This window comes from Amphiura filiformis, chromosome 7 (assembly GCF_039555335.1).
Source record: "Amphiura filiformis chromosome 7, Afil_fr2py, whole genome shotgun sequence".
Lineage (NCBI taxonomy): Eukaryota > Metazoa > Echinodermata > Ophiuroidea > Amphilepidida > Amphiuridae > Amphiura > Amphiura filiformis.
Genome location: NC_092634.1, coordinates 47,174,500 through 47,192,270, shown reverse-complemented (window position 1 = coordinate 47,192,270; position 17,771 = coordinate 47,174,500). Strand labels below are relative to the sequence as shown.

The 17,771-nt window shown below is 38.4% G+C and overlaps 1 protein-coding gene across 1 annotated transcript in view; it reads left to right on the top strand.

Annotated features, from left to right (window-relative positions):
* LOC140157257 (dystrophin-like) overlaps positions 1–17,771 on the top strand; it is a 392,916-nt gene that overhangs the window by 222,363 nt on the left and 152,782 nt on the right. Inside the window, 1 exon segment of the mRNA XM_072180385.1 lies at positions 8,068–8,218. Within this exon segment, the coding sequence (XP_072036486.1) occupies positions 8,068–8,218 (151 nt within the window).

Here is a 17,771-nt window from a genome sequence, read left to right as displayed (position 1 = left end):
TGGGCAAACCTCAATTTCTAGCTAAGACCCTGCTCATTGACTCATACCATTGATTTATTTTGTCACCTTGTGTATATCTCCTCTTCATCCATGTTATTTTACACTCATCTTTCTCTTCTTCCCTCTCCTTCTCCAACTGCTCTCTTCACTTCTACATGATGATGAAAATCATCCTCCTCTTTATCATGACTGTAAGATGGCCAACTGTGTCAGCAGCATGCGATCAACAGCAACAGCAAGGTGGGGTTATTACTAGTACTCGCCACCACCACATCCTTGGTCATTAGCTTTAATCATTATAGTCATGTTACTGCCATTACCACCATTGTCTGTCAATCTCTCACCCTCTTCCTACTTTTCATGTTGTGCATCTTTGGACAGCTTTTATGTGGATTTCTATGAAGCCTCTCCTACCAGACAGTGCCAGACGAGATGTTGTTGTGTTGGGTTTAGTCAGCTGAACTATCAGTTGTGAAATTATTGTTAGTCATTTCAGAGTATACTTTGTAGTCATTATATTATACACTAAACTACAATGAATTCATTAGATTAAAAAAAACATTTTAAACAGTATTTAAGTGCAAACCAACCTTAGACTGTACTCACTTCATATATTGCATGAAAATGGCTCATTAGCATGCATGTTGTTCCACTCAATTGGTAGTGTCGATGATGTACATTTATGAGACTGTTATGCATCGTTGAAAGCGACATAGAACGGAAGAGGACATGCAATTTGTCAAGTGTCTTGTTGGAAACCTGAGATGCATGAGGTTTTTTGTACCATTTGCTCTACACTCTACATTTTACACTTAAGTGGAGTGAGTTTAAACATTGGGAACTAACAATTACTAGAGACAGCTAAAGGTTAACTTTACTTTAAATTTTATAAGACTTAAGATATAATAATAATGTGGCTCAGTATTGAGTCCAGAAGTCTCGCCAGTAGTAGGGTTTAATAGGTGTAGAGGCAGTACACATGATTAGTTTGTTGCACATGGACGCTATTATGTGACCATCCATCTCAAACCGCTCGTAAAGTTGGCAAATTGTATTTCGAGTTACAGTCCAAAATGTGCTTGTATTCAAAATGTACCTAATAATTGTCCTACAAGTTTCTCATTTCAGTCCAGTCAAATACCAATCTTTAATCCTATTGTTGAAGAGTATAATAAGCTTATACTTATAGTAAATAGCTTTAGTCTTTGTTTGCTTTGGCTAAATCCTGTTCAAGTGGTGGGTTAACCAACAATTAACAATGAGAGGACATTCCTGAACCTCGTTGACTTGGGGATGATTTGAAGTGACCGCCAATTATGACCATTTGATATTTAATACCAGCAATATAGAAAAAGAGATATATTGAAGCACCAAAATAATGTACCTTTTTACTGAAGGAGTTAAGTTTAACAAACCATAACTCCGCTTCTGGATATCGTTTGAAGTCAAATGATATATCATTGTAAAGCTTATGATATATATTTTCTAAACACGGAAGAAAACAAAATTGACCAGGGGCCGACTTTACGAGCGTTTCGATGTGGATGGTCACATATATATGTGATCATGTGATGTCAATTTGACATGATTCAAGATAGTGCTAATTAGGTACAGAAATCAAACTGATATTACGCTTTGGTGCATCCATATGCAAAAATTAATCCTGTCTTGTTGGGTTTAGGATTAGCACAAAGATTAGGATCAAGAGAGTTAACCCTAACCGAACCTGTGTTTTTTTTGCTATCGGAAGGGAAAGAAGAAACAAAAAAGGAGAGAAGATGAACAAAGAAGTCACTTGGTACTCCCAGGATTTGAACCTCGGACCCCTTGCATGCCACACACAAGATCACCGACCTGTAGCCATGGAAGTTACGCTGCCCCGGACAGCGATTCCCTGGTTATATATGACTTGGGCTGATTGTGTTGAAAAGTTGTGCAGTGGTTCCGACAGGCCTGGGTGGCACCAGAATTTACATCTGAATCTGAATTTTTATTTTGGGGTAATTGGAAATGTCCCTTATTTCTTATTTTGGCTGGGTTGCATAGCCAAGATGGGGGTGGTGGAGGACTTTGCCTTTGCCCTCCTCTCTGGTGTCAGACAACTAGACTTGGAAGCTGCAACCATACGTCAGGTTGTAAACCTAATGTTAGAAGTGGTTAATGATCATATCAGTGCATTGCATAAAATTGCATCTTATACAATCTAACATGCCAGCATTGCAAGTACAGTCACTTGTAATCCTGGTTGTAATCCACTGAAGAATTAGGATTAAGAAATTGGATTAGCATTACTTCTACTGGGAGACAGACTCAGGATTAGGCTCAGGGTAAGGATTAAGACTGAAATAAAGCCTAAGGTGCAGTTTCTGGTATTGATTAAAATGGATTAGCAGGTATTTGGTTAAGTAGATGCAAGGAGCATATCATACCAGAGAAGATGCCGTACCCTTCCCAGAATCCTTTGTAATATGATGCATCACCTCACAACATCAAATGACAGTCCTGTTCCCTTTGTTTTCATGTTGAGAATAGAATTTGCTTAACTTTGGTCGATAGTCAAGGAATAAACATATTTTGCCAAATCTGGATGTGCTCTGTTCATCGAGGTACCAATTGTCACTATTGAACCATGTTGCAAATCAGTACTAAAATTGAAATTGAAGAAATGCATTGTGGGAAGTGTAAGATGTCTTCTCTGATATCATACCACTACATCAAATTATAGATAGCGGTAGTGAAAGAAAACCAGTTGTTAATTTTTCACGAATCTTATGACCTAGAAATACGGGGCATACAGTCATCTTGTAGCAATCAAATTTCCTCTTTTTGAAAGTATTCTGAAGATTGTCTTTCATATAAGGAGTTTTCAACTCAACAAACATTTCCCGCCCACCTCTCCCGTTATAAATTGTGTACTGTGTGTGATGTTGCCGTTAGTTACCGCATGGTAACATGACAGTTACATAGGCTCTTGTCAATTTTGATCAGTTGGGATTCAAAAGTGGTAGAGAAATCAGTGATTTTTTTTGAGTTAGTGAAATTGGAGCAATTATACGGCGATGAATACTGCATGCATCTATAGACACGTTGGGGTCTGATCTTAGATTAAATTTGAGACGTTTTGAAGTATGTGTGATAAAATTGAGAGAAGAGGTGTGTTTCTCAAATATTCTGATGATTGTGGGTATGTATCACTATCTTTAACAAACACTGATGAACTTTCAAATTTGGCACTCAAACATGATCTATCGCTATTACAATTACCCTGCTCCCGCTCCTGCTCCTCTTCCACCTCCTCTTCCTCCTCCTCCTCCTCCTCAACCATCATCATCTTCATCATCACAATTACGCCACTCCTCCTTCCTTCTCCTCCTCCTCAAATCCTCCTCTTCCTCCTATTCCTCACTCTCCTCCTCCTCCTAATCATCATCATCATCATCATCATCATCATCATCATCATCATCATTATTGCTAACATGTCATCATTTTCTACATCAACATCTTTAACATCTTCATTACATTGTTGCCATCATTGTCATTGCATCACCGTCACCATCACCATCATTTCCTCCTCGTCCTAGTAATTACCCCCCCCCCTCCTAGTTATCCTCATTGTCATATACAATATCATCCTTGTCTTCATCTTCATAGACATAGCACAATTACATTGCACATTGCATAAATTACTCAGTGCATACAACCTGTCCCCTAAAATAATCATCAAAAAATAGGATAGGAATTATAATAAATTCCAAAATAACTGGAAAGAAAAAGAGCAAGGTACACCAGCTTGATGTGGGAAAACAAGTAAAATACTGGCTACAAAATGTCTAATTGTCTTTAGGGGAAAATGAATCCCCCACTCCCCTGTGCAATGTTGAGACGTACATTTGTGCAAATGTGTTGAGTGTGTCTCCAAAGTGTCGCAACATTGAATGTTGGGGCGGGGAAGGGAAAAGTGTTAATTGAAGGCCCAGATTTCTTTTATTAAAGATGCCTTAAGTGTTCCAAGGACTTTTTTCGAGGATTGTAGATGGTACGTAGAAGGGGACAAAAAACAACGAATGTAGCAGAGCTGCCAACTCTCCCTCTTTTCGCAGGAGACTCCCTACTTTTAAACCTTCAGAACCCTTAATTTTTGGTCATCTCCCTAAAAAGGAAATGGTTTCTTCCATTATTGGATGTACGCATTTTGACAAATCTCCCTGATTGCAACAGGAAATCTCCCTGTTTTCAAGATTCAAATGTTGGCAGCTCTGATGTAGGCATAGAAGTAGGTCAAGTTTAATAGCCAAAAATTATCAATTCCAAAAATAATAAGTTTGTCTATTTCTGTACATAATTCATTTTGGCATCTTATAAAGAAAATCAAATTGAGTAACATCACCACACATACTGGTGTTGTCAAATTATGCATGTGCCCTGGTTAATTAAAGTGCTCTACCCGAGTCCCTCATACCATGCACTATGGTCCACAATGGCCTCATCTCAATGCCATAGTTCAATAACCTCAATTAAACAATCATAGAGCAAAATTTGACCTCAAGTTGCAGAGTATGAGTTTGTGTACCCAAATTTTCAAAGATCATTCAATGAATGTGCAACTATATTGGGGTTAAAGAAATGTGCCCTTATAGATGAGCATGTTGTGGATCCTAGTGATGCTCATACAAAGACAATACCAGATGGAAACAAGAGATGCACTATGTGTAAAATGATCAAATTAGTAAACATACTGATATACCCTGGCTGCTTGGTTGGATGGTTACAAGGCATAAGGCAAAGGTCTATATGCATGGATAATATGGCTTCAGAAAATTGAAAGCTGCCTTATGTATGTGTAATATCACCATTGTAAGCTGATGTGCGAGCCTGATGTGAAGATTGCAAGGCGAAGGGGTACAGACACGTGCAATGTGCAATAGAATGCAAAAGCTGCTGCATGTTAAGAGATCTTTTGACCATTTTATAAAAGAAATATGATATTACTCATTGTGAATAACCTTGTCCAGGCACATTCCTTTTTAAAGGGATTTTTATTATTAGCACTCATGTGAAGTGCAATCAAAGACCCTGGATTGTAAATAATGAATGGGGGCCTGAGATATTAAAATATGCTGATTTAGCATAATTCTTGCAAATTGATAGGGGCACACCCTTTTGCCCCCTACTATGGTTGGATGGCTGCAAGGCAGAGGTATTATGTGTATGTCTGCATTGATTATCATATTATACATCCAAAGACTTGAAACTTGAAAGCACTCTGGTTTTTTAGGACCAATACCTATTGTCCATATAGTACACACACACACACACACAGACACCCCCCCATATTTGTAAGACTTGCAAACGAGGACCTACAACTTTTTTCTATCTAACTGAAGTCCTTGCACAAGCAAAGGTAAGTTCCAAACAGTGGACAAAGTTTTACTGTCTAAGACATAACCCTGCATCGACGAACAAGACAGTTATCTTATGCTGGTAGGTAGAGGGAAGCGTGGATGTTCTCAACTGCTCTGCTTTTTTTGTGCATCCTCGTTTACCAGTCTTTACAAATGCACACACCCTTCCCCACACCCCACCCTCCTGTTGTATTCTTCCCAGGACTGTGTGTTAATCACACATAATTATTCCCAGGAGCTTAAGAATTGCTATGTGAGGACATGTTTGATGACACCTCACCTCTTTGAGGACACACATTTCAGTTTGGTGTCCTCCAAAAGGTGATATATGGATGTGTCTGTAAGTTTGCTTTAACATTTTAAATAGAACAAAACTTGAATCCATTTTTGTTTAAAAATATGTGAAATTGAAGTGCAAAAAAAAAATTTTTTTGGACCAACAGGGCATCATATTGAAGGGTAGAATATTTAGAGAGTAGAAGACTCCTCCCTGTCCATCTCTGCCTAGACACACCTGACTAGGAATGAAAAGAAACGCAAGACATTTTTGAAAACACACTTCCAGTTATGAAAATAGACGGAAACGCAACCCGTCGTCATGAAAATAGACAAGATAACTATGTCTCCTCTCTCCATTTGTAACTTTAATTTCCTCTCACATGTGTAATTCTTTAGCTCTCTAATACGCCCAGAGATCAAGACTGTGATATTCGACATGGAGATATATTACCTACGATATGCTCCATTGTTATCATTGATAATAAAACCACTTTCCATCTCGCCTGAGTGCTTTAGGCATCATGCAGCTACAAGAGAGAAAAAGACATCGGGGTTGAACGCACGATAACTCCTCTTCTTTCTCAAGTTCTTGTCTAACGGCAACCAGCAAATGGGCGATGTCATCGCGCTACCAAAATGTATCAATTCCCCCTCATGATGTTTTAATGTAATCAAGTTTTTTTTAAAGGATTTTTTGAATTTGATTTTATCCTGTTTCTTAAGGCTTATTAAAGGATGCTTAATATGGATAATGTGGAAAGAATATCAGTGTTTACGAGAAATTGATCAGGGTGTTGTTAACTTAAGTCGATTTTGAAAGAGAATAAAAAAAGTGAAAAGACTTTGTGATTTTTTTTAAAGTGTAATTTGAGTCACCTGTGGATAGGATATTGCAACATGCTTGAAGGGTTGGTGTGGATTCACTATGAGCAGAAATAGCATCACCTCATAATGCATGGTTCCATTCAAGCCATTTAACAATATAAGCTCAAAATTTGACCTCATGATGTGAGGGTTGATTTTGTGTACTTTCTACTTTAAAAGGTCATCGTCCCGGTGTTGTCACTTCCTATTCAAAGGCGTAACGCATGATCGTTCCCAATGTCAAAAATACCCCCTATTTTGCGCGGTTTCAAGAACATTTTCAGCATTTGTTACCCCTATTTTACACAAAAACGGGTACAAATTAGCCTTAAAATTACTCCTATTTTTGCATTTCAAGTACACTTTTACAAAAGCACCCTTTTTAACATTTCTAGAACACATACCAAAGAACACAGCGGCCAAACTGGGAAGTGAGTTCCTGAATATTACTTGGAATGCACAAAAGTTTCACAAAAGTGAAATCCGGGAGTAAATTGAGCAAGAAATGGTATAATGATTTCAACATCAGGATTCACAAAATATACCTTACCCTATTTTTCAATTTCGAGTACACCGTCGTCAAAAACAACCCTATTTTTTAAATATCGCGAACATTTTATGTTCGCGAACATAGTTTAAACATAACCCCTTTTTTCTTGAAATTGGGAACGATCATGCGTACACATAGTCAATGTTAAGTGATAACACCGGGGTCATCGTATGCAGGTTCCAAGATTATACCAGGTTGAATTTTTCGGAGAGGTTTTTATGCAGTGGCATCAATGAATAGGATATCGGGCTATTCCAGTTGAAATCCATACACCCCCTGTGGAAGATATGACCTTTCTCCCAAATTTCAAATGGGTTTACCTGAATGGGTGACTCTATTTGAAATCTACAACCCCCATGTAAACATTCAGATAATGTTAACATTGATAGGCTTTTAACATAATGAAAAACATAAAGTATAAGATAAGCTTCAATTGTGACAATTTTTAATGTGCACATGAAGGTACATTAGGTTGGAAAAATACTGTAAAAACATTTGAAACATAAATGAGGGATCACCCTGAATAAACCATAGTGTTAGAAATGTTATTTTTCCAATTACAAGAGATATCAAAATATTAACCAGATATTTCAATTATTTAAATATCATTTTGTTTCGTATATTGTTGTTTTTCAGAGTTACTCCAGATTGGAGAGTTTGCAAAAACCTGTGACCTGCTCCCACAAAATGAGCTGTACTCTGTATTCAATTATGTCCCATTCACAAAGGATATACCACTGACTATACTGTCATGGAGGTGTTTTCAAACAAAGAACAGCAACTCAACAATTGGAAAATCTCAAAACTCCCCAACTTGCGACTTATTAATTATTAAATGCTCATTTCGTGGGAGCAGGTCAGAATTAACAGTAAATGAAGACAGTAAAGTCGAACAAGCATTTCAATATTACACCAAATAATTTGTATAATATATTTTTTTATAATTTTCATCTCTTTTTGTTTCCAATTTAGATTTGAGGCTGGTGGTGAGCAGCTAGAAGGATTCAGAGAAGAGATAGAAGACTTGCAGTCCTGGCTTGCAGAATGCCAAGGCCTTATGGAAGGACCACAACCTGTACCTGGAGATGTACATGCACTAGAAAAATTCATTAAAACAATAAAGGTGAGCAATCTTAGTATTATCACTCAGAGCAGGTGACGGGACCAGCTAGTATTGTCACTCAGAGCAGGTGTCGAGAGCTGGTCCAGGCAAGGGAGGGGGCAGTTGCAGTCCTAACTTGCTGAATGCCAAGGGCTGAAGGAAGGACTACAACCTGTACCTGGAGATGTCCATGGTCTAGAAAAATTCATTATAACAATATAGGTGAGATGGCTTATGAATGTCACCATCATAACCCCCCCATTATTTTCACCCCTTCAGCGTATGTAGAATGACTCTGGATCTCTGTAATTGCCAGAACAAAGGTATAGTGATTACCATATGAAGGCAGCAGTTGGCTATGTGCAACGTTGCCCAATGGCCAGTTGAAAGAAAAACCACATAAAGGCCTAATATTCGGTTGCTTTATTCATTGTCTTGGATTAGCATCTTAGACTGGTGTTTGCTTTCAAATCTGTTGCTGCTTGCCTCTGTAAAAATATAGTGTTAGCAGGGCTCCTTCAAGAAACTGGTGTGCGGTTTTGATAACTTAAGAAGGTGCATTTAAGTGATGTGGAGAACATTAAAATCTCTTTGTTCATTTACCGTTGAGGTGAATAGAACATCTGAAATATCTTTGGCCTGCCATCATAAGTTATTTTGAGGTGAATTTATCTGTAGCAATTATTGAAGCTATGAAAGTATGTAGAACATTTCCTCAAGTTAGGTCAAGAAAACGCCCAGCACTTCAGAGTTTTTCTTCAACTATCATCCATGCAAGAAAATTTGCCTGTGCAATTCTTAAAATGATCAAATCTATTTGAAATGTTTGATCCGATGTACAACTTTACTGCATGAGGGCTATCAAGAAGTTTATTCCTCTATTAATTTGTTCGTACCTACTATCTTTTATGGATGCATGTTGGCATGCCAAATTGACAATATTTTTGAAAAGGATATTACAAGCAACTAATGAAGGCACCTGTATAGCATCTCTTGTGTGAAAGCTTATAGGTATAGACTAAATGTGGCTGAGTCAATTTGTCATTTTGAGGTTAAGTTATTGAGCCAGAGAGGCTTAACATAAGGGACGGACAGATTTTGTTTCATGTCAGTCTCCATTTTCATTGATCCTCCCCATACACAGTTCACTTTTAAATGTAAGTTTGATTAAGCAATATGGCTATGGATGATGAAAACTCATACCCAGGTCAAAGTCAGATCCATGATAGGTGGGTATAGGTCATTGTACTGTGTCCTGAGGATGATACTATTTCATGGCGGTTTGGATATATGTACTTGATAGTAGGTTGAAATCCCCTTGCCCTGTGATGATAATTTAGTGCAGATTGGATGTACATGTAGTGAATGTGACAAATACTACACTTTATATAGGTTTGTGTATCAGGTATGATTGGAGTGTGGGGTTCCATCTTGGATATGCAATAAGGTGAAGTCTGTAAGATATGTGCTGCACGGTTTCACCTTGGAGGTTTATATTTATTTAAGAAATTATAGTCATGCATGTTGAGCCATAGATTCAGCTGATGTTGCCAGCAATTTAATACATGATGCGGTCGTCAGATGTGTGAAGAACATCTTGCATTCCGAAACGTCATTTGTTTGACTGGAATTCAAGGAAATGAGACTATTTTACCTGAAGGAGAAGAGTAAATAAGCCGAAATTTTGGCTGAGGTGAATATTAAGAGAGCCAGAGCCCACACAAGCGCCATCACTCTTTTATGTCAGGTACGCATGCTTGTGGGAAAAAACTCCCTTATCATGAATTAAAGCATAAAAATAACCCACTTGTTTTTCTGTAAATTAAAAACATCTACTTTTTATGAAATCAAGATGATTATACCATTTTATTTACTTTTTTCCTGAAAAAACACAAGAGTTCTTATTGATAGTGCTGATCTTTTCACTGACAAACTTCATATGAGCATCTGCGCAGACTTGAAACATTACATCACTTTATGAAGAGACCTTTTTGTAAATTTACAACCAAAAAAATACTTGTTAAATAAACAAATGTGTGAAATCACTTGCTCAAATGCACCATGTTCCATGAGGAGGTATACGATCTCACAGATAGTACAAATGTGACCGTACAGCACGAATGAGCCGTAAATGTCCTCAATTGTATTCCGAGTTACAGTGTAAAATGGGCATGAAGGTCATATTCATAGGTATTTCAATTTGGTGCTACGTGTATCTCATTAAATGAGGTACACGTAGCACCAAATTGAGGTACCAATGAATACGACCTTCATGCCCATTTTACTGTAACTCGGAATACAATTGAGGACATTTACGGCTCATTCGTGCTGTACGGTCACAAATGGTGCAAAGACACAGTAGTGTTCAAGTTGCTCCTTGGAGTTGCTCCACTGAAGCAGTGAATCCATCTTTACCTTGTTGCACTAAGAATTTCTCTCTGTACTGAAATTGACATTTTGTTTGTTTGTTGATGCAGATCAAGCTAGGAAGCGCTATATGCAAGTCAAAAGTTTATGCAACAGGTTTCCTCCTCCGCTCCCGGCCTCCGCTGCTAAAAGTGCATTATGGGAACATGTGGCAGAAGTTCCCATGACACTCTTAAAGTTGCCAAAACTCACCATGTAACTCCCCTATCCATACTGAATACTACAAATTGCTTTGATTTTTACATGTAGGTCAATTGCTTGTAGTAAAGTATCCATCAAAGTGTCAGCTGCCTAACTTGCAATTGGACAGAATAGTCTCATAGCAGATACCACAATTCAGTCCCATCTATTCAACAATCATAGGGCAACATTTGACCTGTAGTTATGGAGTATGAGTTTCTGTACCCAACATATTCAACAGTTATTACATGAATGTACATACGTATTGGAGCTAAAAAACTGTGTCTTGTTAGATGAGGTTGTTTGCTAATAACCGCCTACTGTTTAGGTCCCTTGTTACAAAGCTGCTCAGATTTGACCCATTTCGAGACATGTAGTGTGATGCCTTTGTGGCCCTTGGATTATTGATATTCCACTCTAGGTGGCTGGTCTAGCAACGGCTTGGCTTTTCGTTATGTGAATTCATAAAAGACGTCTACAGGAGAAAGTGATAGGGGCCTTTTCAGAAAGCCATTTATCTGATGAGTACGCATCGGTAATGCTTTTTAGGCAAGGCTAATGATTTTTTGAGGCCCATAATTTGTGACACTTCTGGAAATTTGTCTTTTTCTGCACAATTATAGTTCTTCATGCAATTCATTTTTTAAATTAAGTTGACAAAAGTTGCAAACATTTTTTTTCATATTAAATTTTTACCATTTTGTTCATTAAAATTTTAAATCTCCGTCTTGCGGACTTACATTGGTTACCTGTTAAACAACGAGTGTCTTTCAAAGTTTGTTTGATCTTGTTCAAATGCATGCATGGTCAGGCACCCCTCTACTTGAGTGATCTAGTTGATGCTGCCGCTCCGGATAGAGCTGGATTGAGATCAGCGGACAGTGGGCGCCTGCTGGAGCTTCGTACAAGAACCCTATGGGGAGATAGATCCTTGAAGTTGGTGCACCTAAACTATGGAACACACTGCCTGTAGCACTTAGAACATGTGACAATATCGCAACTTTCAAATCTGGACTTAAGACCCATCTATACAATGAGGCATTCAAAGAGTGACTCTTTTAGTATTTGACTCTTTTCTTATGAACTGTGTCACCATGTTGATATATTTTTCTCAGATCTTTTGAACTTGTTGTGTCAAGCGCCATTGAGCGTCGAAAGGCGGATACCGGCGCTATATTAAATCGTCATTATCATCATTATCATTATCATTGATCTGGCAATAATACCAACATTGTAGGGAATTTGGTATGACCATGACGGCTGTTCTCATTACCATATTTATAAGAATCTGGTGATAGGCCTGGAAGCATTATTCCAGGATCATCCCAAATGGTTGCTTATTTTCTGTACAATTTCCCTACAAACTTTGGTTATGTTCAATGAGTGAGGCTATATGGTAGCTATTACTTTCTTATGTATAGATACCTGTTGCTAGTATCCACACAATGATATTGTTCATCTCAATAGAGGGCATCCGACGATTTCATGGACAGTATGAACAGGTTATCATTTCACTAGCATCTCAAATATCATCATCTGTTGGGACACAGTTCTTGAACCCCAATATATTTGTACATGACAGAATGACCTTTCAATATGTTTGGTACAAAATTAATACTCCACAATTTCAGGTCTAAATATGGAGCTATGCTTCTTAAATGGAAGTGACTGAACTCACCAATGGAGGGTGAGACTATATATTTTGGGCTTATAAAGCTTGTTGTTATGATTGAATTGTGTAGGACAAGGTGCAGAGAGAGGCCTGTGGTAGAAGGCTCTTCTTTTTGTCTGTCTTTCCATCTGTCAGTCTTTATTGTAGTCTGGATGAAGGACATTGATTTCACATACTTACAGGCCAAATTATAGTCGTGTTCACATTGTCGGACGTACGCCCGGCGGAACTTGGTCGGCGCAAGTTGCTAGGAGTAGCGGTAGGTGCTGCCAGGAGTAGGTGCAATGTGAACGATGGTCAGCATAAGTTCCGCCAGGCGTACGTCCGACGATTTACTCCTGACAAAAGTCAGGAGTAGCGAGCTGGGTGTAACTTCCGCGAGGCGTAAGTTGCAATGTAAACGCAGATTACGCCTGGCACCCGGAGTAAGTTTGACCTTTTGTTGGTCGGAACTAAGAAAATACATATCGCGTTGTTGATAAAGGTCACAGAAACACCGGAAGTGGTAGCCAATGTTTACGCCGACCAGAAGTGAATACTTGGTGGAATTAGACGGCGTAGTGCTAGGAGTAGGCTAGGTGTGGACACACGGTAGGAGTAGGGAAAATATTTGTGGAATTATGATCAATGGTAGCGTAAGTTTATGCCGGGTGTAACTCAAAATGTGAACACGACTATTGCGGTTTAATATCTTGGTTGTCATGATGATAAATTTTGTGAGAAGGTCATGATGCAGAGTGAGGTGAATCCTGATTGTCAGAATTTCTGTCTTTCTGTCCTTCTGTCTGTCTGTCCGAATTGCAGTCTGGATGAAGGACATCCAATTTCTTGTACAGGTCATCACTTGGATGTCATGGTGAGAAACTAAAAAATGATGAAGAATTGTGTGAGATAATCATGGTGCAGAGTAAAGTCTAAGCTGGGAGGGAGTAGTACTCAGTATAAATGACCTTAAAGTGATGTGCCACCAACATGTTTCGGCCGTTTGGTACATCAATGACCCATTTTTCTATGCCAATTTTGGTACATGGATGGGTCATTTCTCAAAGTTGTCTCAATTTTGTTACAGGAAAATAGTTTTATTTGGCCTCACTGTGTTAATTTGTGTTAAATTTGGCTGAATGTTTGGACTTTTAGTATAACAATGAGTCAGAATTTCTTGAAAAATTGGTATAGTGATGGGATCACTTTCAGATTCTCATCCTTACCCAAATCAAACTTGAGTTACCCCTCTACGATGAATAGTTTCTATCTGTTTGTTTCCCGAATCTTTGAGTCTGTTTTGTACTATTCAAAATGAAGTGCAGTAATTTCATGAGCAAATTTTGAATTTGACTATCATTTTAACTCTCTTTTCATCCCAGGTTCTGTTTGTCGGTGTATCTGTCTGTCTGTTTCAATAAACACTATAGACATCAATGACCTCATCCCAAATGGCATACTCCAATAACCCCAATCAAACAATCATAGTGCAAAATTTGACCTCAAGTTGCAGGGTATGAGTTTGTGTACCCAAATTTTCAAAGGTCATTCAATGAATGCAGAAATGTATTGGGGTTAAAGAATTATGCCCCTGATAGATGAGCATGTTGTGGATCCTAGTGATAAGGGCATTGAATCCGTGGTCATCATCTTTGAATTAGGCTTTTCCAGTTGAAATCCATACACCCCCAATGGAAGACATGCCCTTAATCTTCTACACTGGGTGTGTGAATTTCAAATGGGTTGTCTCAATGGATGACTCTATTTGAAATCTACACCCCCATGTGAGGGAGATTAAGGTCATGTCTTCCATAGAGGGCGTAGGAATTTCAACTGGAATTGCCCATAGAGTGGGCCAGACGGACATACATAGTCTAGCTTGAGTTCAATAGTATCAAATAGCATGAATGGAAAGTGTCTATACTCTTGTTTTCATTTGTCAATTTTCAACAAGTTTGACGGTGTTAATTTGCTGCAGTCAATGAGTGAAAAGTGCAGTCTTTTCCCCAAGTAATTTAAGTCTTTTTCCTTTTTGTCAGTTAAGGGTGCATCCCACTAGGAATTGGGGATAGATAAAGCAGGTTTGAATGAAAAATGGAAGATGTATAAACAACCCTGATGTATCAAGTAAATGATGACACCTGCAATTCTTAATGCTCTGCGTGCTAACTATAGGTTTCAACATAAAAAGTCCAAGTTTTGAGATATTTTCTCGAAACAGCAAGAGCTATCTTAAGAACCACTGAACTAATACGAGGCTTGTTTGTACTCATTTTAATGCATTTCTCATGCTGATTTCAAAAATGGTCATGACAATTTACAATTCTGAAATTTTTGAATTAAAAAAAATTGAAACGTGTCGTCTGCAGTCGACACCTGCATGGAGAGAGATGCCATATCAAAACAAAACCAACAAAATACTAAATATATTTTGAAGTAACTAGAATGAAATATATTATTAATAACCATATTGAAAAATTCATACATTATGTAAGTCATAATCTCAAGAAATGACAAGATAGATCAATCAAAATTTCTTTGTACTGCATATACGAGGGGGTATCCAAAAGTTTTTGACATCACCCAGAAGTGAAAGAGCTATACCGATGAAATTTTGTCAGTGTAATCACTGGTCCTTCTGTACATAATGGTCCAAAAATGGTCTCATAAGTATGTTTACTTTCTTTACAGGTAGCACTAGATGGGCAGTAGGCGCGTAACCTGCAAGATGGTGAAAATTGAGGCACGCAGCACGATTAAGTTCCTGCATTTGAAGGGTTAGGTATACAATGCTCAGAAAATCTATGATGAAATGAAAGCAATCTACAGTGATGATTGCCCATCATATGGCACTATTGCTTTTTGAAAAAGGAATTTCCAAACTGGCCACATGTCCCTCACAGATGAGCCAAGAAGTGGGCGTCCATCACTTACGGATGATGCGGCCACAGTGAAAAAAAACTAAAAAAGTGGAGGATCTTATCATGAAAAGGTTATGCGCCTACTGTAAAGAAAGTTAAACATACTTATGAGACCATTTTTGGACCATAATGTACATAAGGACCCGTGATTACACTGACAAAATTTCATCGGTATAGCTCTTTCACTTCTGGGTGATGTCAAAAACTTTTGGATACCCCCTCGTAAATGCAAACACAATTCATTAACCATGTTAACTGTATATTGTTCATACTTTAGATGTTATTGAGAACTGTGCTAAACAATTGTTAGAATAATGCTGTGGAAGTATAGCTCATAAAATACATCCTGTGATGGCACTTTCGATTTTAGCAATATGTTCCTCCTTCATGATGTTAACAACAATTTTATTCTTCATCGAAAAAGCAATCTGATGTCTTGAATTTCAAACAGCTGAACCAGAGAAGATATTTAACGCTTCCCATAATGCATTTCTCCCTGTTCAATTTTCTGTACTGATTTGCTATTCAGTGCGACATGGGTCGATAGTGGGTCGATTTACATCAGTGAACAGAGCACATCTAGATCTTGCAAGAAAGGGAACCTGTACAAAGTAATAGGAGTGTCATATGATGTAATGCGGTAATGTCCCATGTTGCAAAGGATTCTGGGAAGGGTATGGTATCTTCTCTGAGACTAATACAAAATATGACAAATATTATCTTCAATCATCCCAAATCAAAGCACTGTATCTGTCATGTTGCTTACATACTGTATTGAATATTACTTGAGGAACAGACTGATTATAAACACCTGCATGTCTTGGCAAGTGTGCTGTTCTAGATACCCAGAGCTCCCAAGTTCAAATCCTGATCAAGGATGAAAAGATTTCATACTTGGCCTAATCAATTGAGGAGCAGACTGAGTCAAAAACACCTGTCCTGATAAGTGTGCTGTTCTAGATACCCAGAGCTCCCAGGTTCAAATCCTATTCAAGGATGAAAAGATTTCATACTTGGCCTAATCAATTGAGGAGCAGACTGAGTCAAAAACACCTGTCCTGATAAGTGTGCTGGTCTAGATACCCAGGGCTCCCAGGTTCAAATCCTGATCAAAGATGAAAGGTTTTCATATTTGGCCTACTCAATTGAGGAGCAGACTGATTCAAAAACAACTGTCCTGATAAGTGTGCTGGTCTAGATACCCAGGGGTCACAGGTTCAAATCCTGATCAAAGATGAAAGGTTTTCATATTTGGCCTACTCAATTGAGGAGCAGACTGATTCAAAAACAACTGTCCTGATAAGTGTGCTGGTCTAGATACCCAGGGGTCACAAGTTAAAATCCTGATCAAAGATGAAAGGTTTTCATATTTGGCCTACTCAATTGAGGAGCAGACTGATTCAAAAACAACTGTCCTGATAAGTGTGCTGGTCTAGATACCCAGGGGTCACAGGTTCAAATCCTGATCAAAGATGAAAGGTTTTCATATTTGGCCTACTCAATTGAGGAGCAGACTGATTCAAAAACAACTGTCCTGATAAGTGTGCTGGTCTAGATACCCAGAGCTCCCAGGTTCAAATCCTGATCAAGGATGAAAAGATTTCATACTTGGCCTAATCAATTGAGGAGCAGACTGAGTCAAAAACACCTGTCCTGATAAGTGTGCTGGTCTAGATACCCAGGGCTCCCAGGTTCAAATCCTGATCAAAGATGAAAGGTTTTCATATTTGGCCTACTCAATTGAGGAGCAGACTGATTCAAAAACAACTGTCCTGATAAGTGTGCTGGTCTAGATACCCAGGGGTCACAGGTTCAAATCCTGATCAAAGATGAAAGGTTTTCATATTTGGCCTACTCAATTGAGGAGCAGACTGATTCAAAAACACCTGTCCTGATAAGTGTGCTGGTCTAGATACCCAGGGTCACAGGTTCAAATCCTGATCAAAGATGAAAGGTTTTCATATTTGGCCTACTCAATTGAGGAGCAGACTGATTCAAAAACAACTGTCCTGATAAGTGTGCTGGTCTACACACTTAAAACTACGGGGTCAAAAAATGACCCAAACGGGGTCATTTTTGACCCCAGCATAGTTATCAACTAAACACCATACCACTAACGGGTCATTTTGACCCCATTGGTCGAGGTCATTGCAATGACTACGTATTTGGGTCAAATAGTAACCCCATTGGGGTCAAAATATTACCACATTTAGGGGTCAAATGAAATGACCCCTTCAAAAGGGTTGCCTTATTGGGTTACTTAATGACCTCATTTCGGGGTCAAATGAAATGACCCATTTGAAAGGGTTGTTTTATAGGGTTACTCAATAACCACATTTAGGGGTTGTTTGGATTTTTTAGTAGGCCTATGGTCATGCTGGTCCCACCAGGA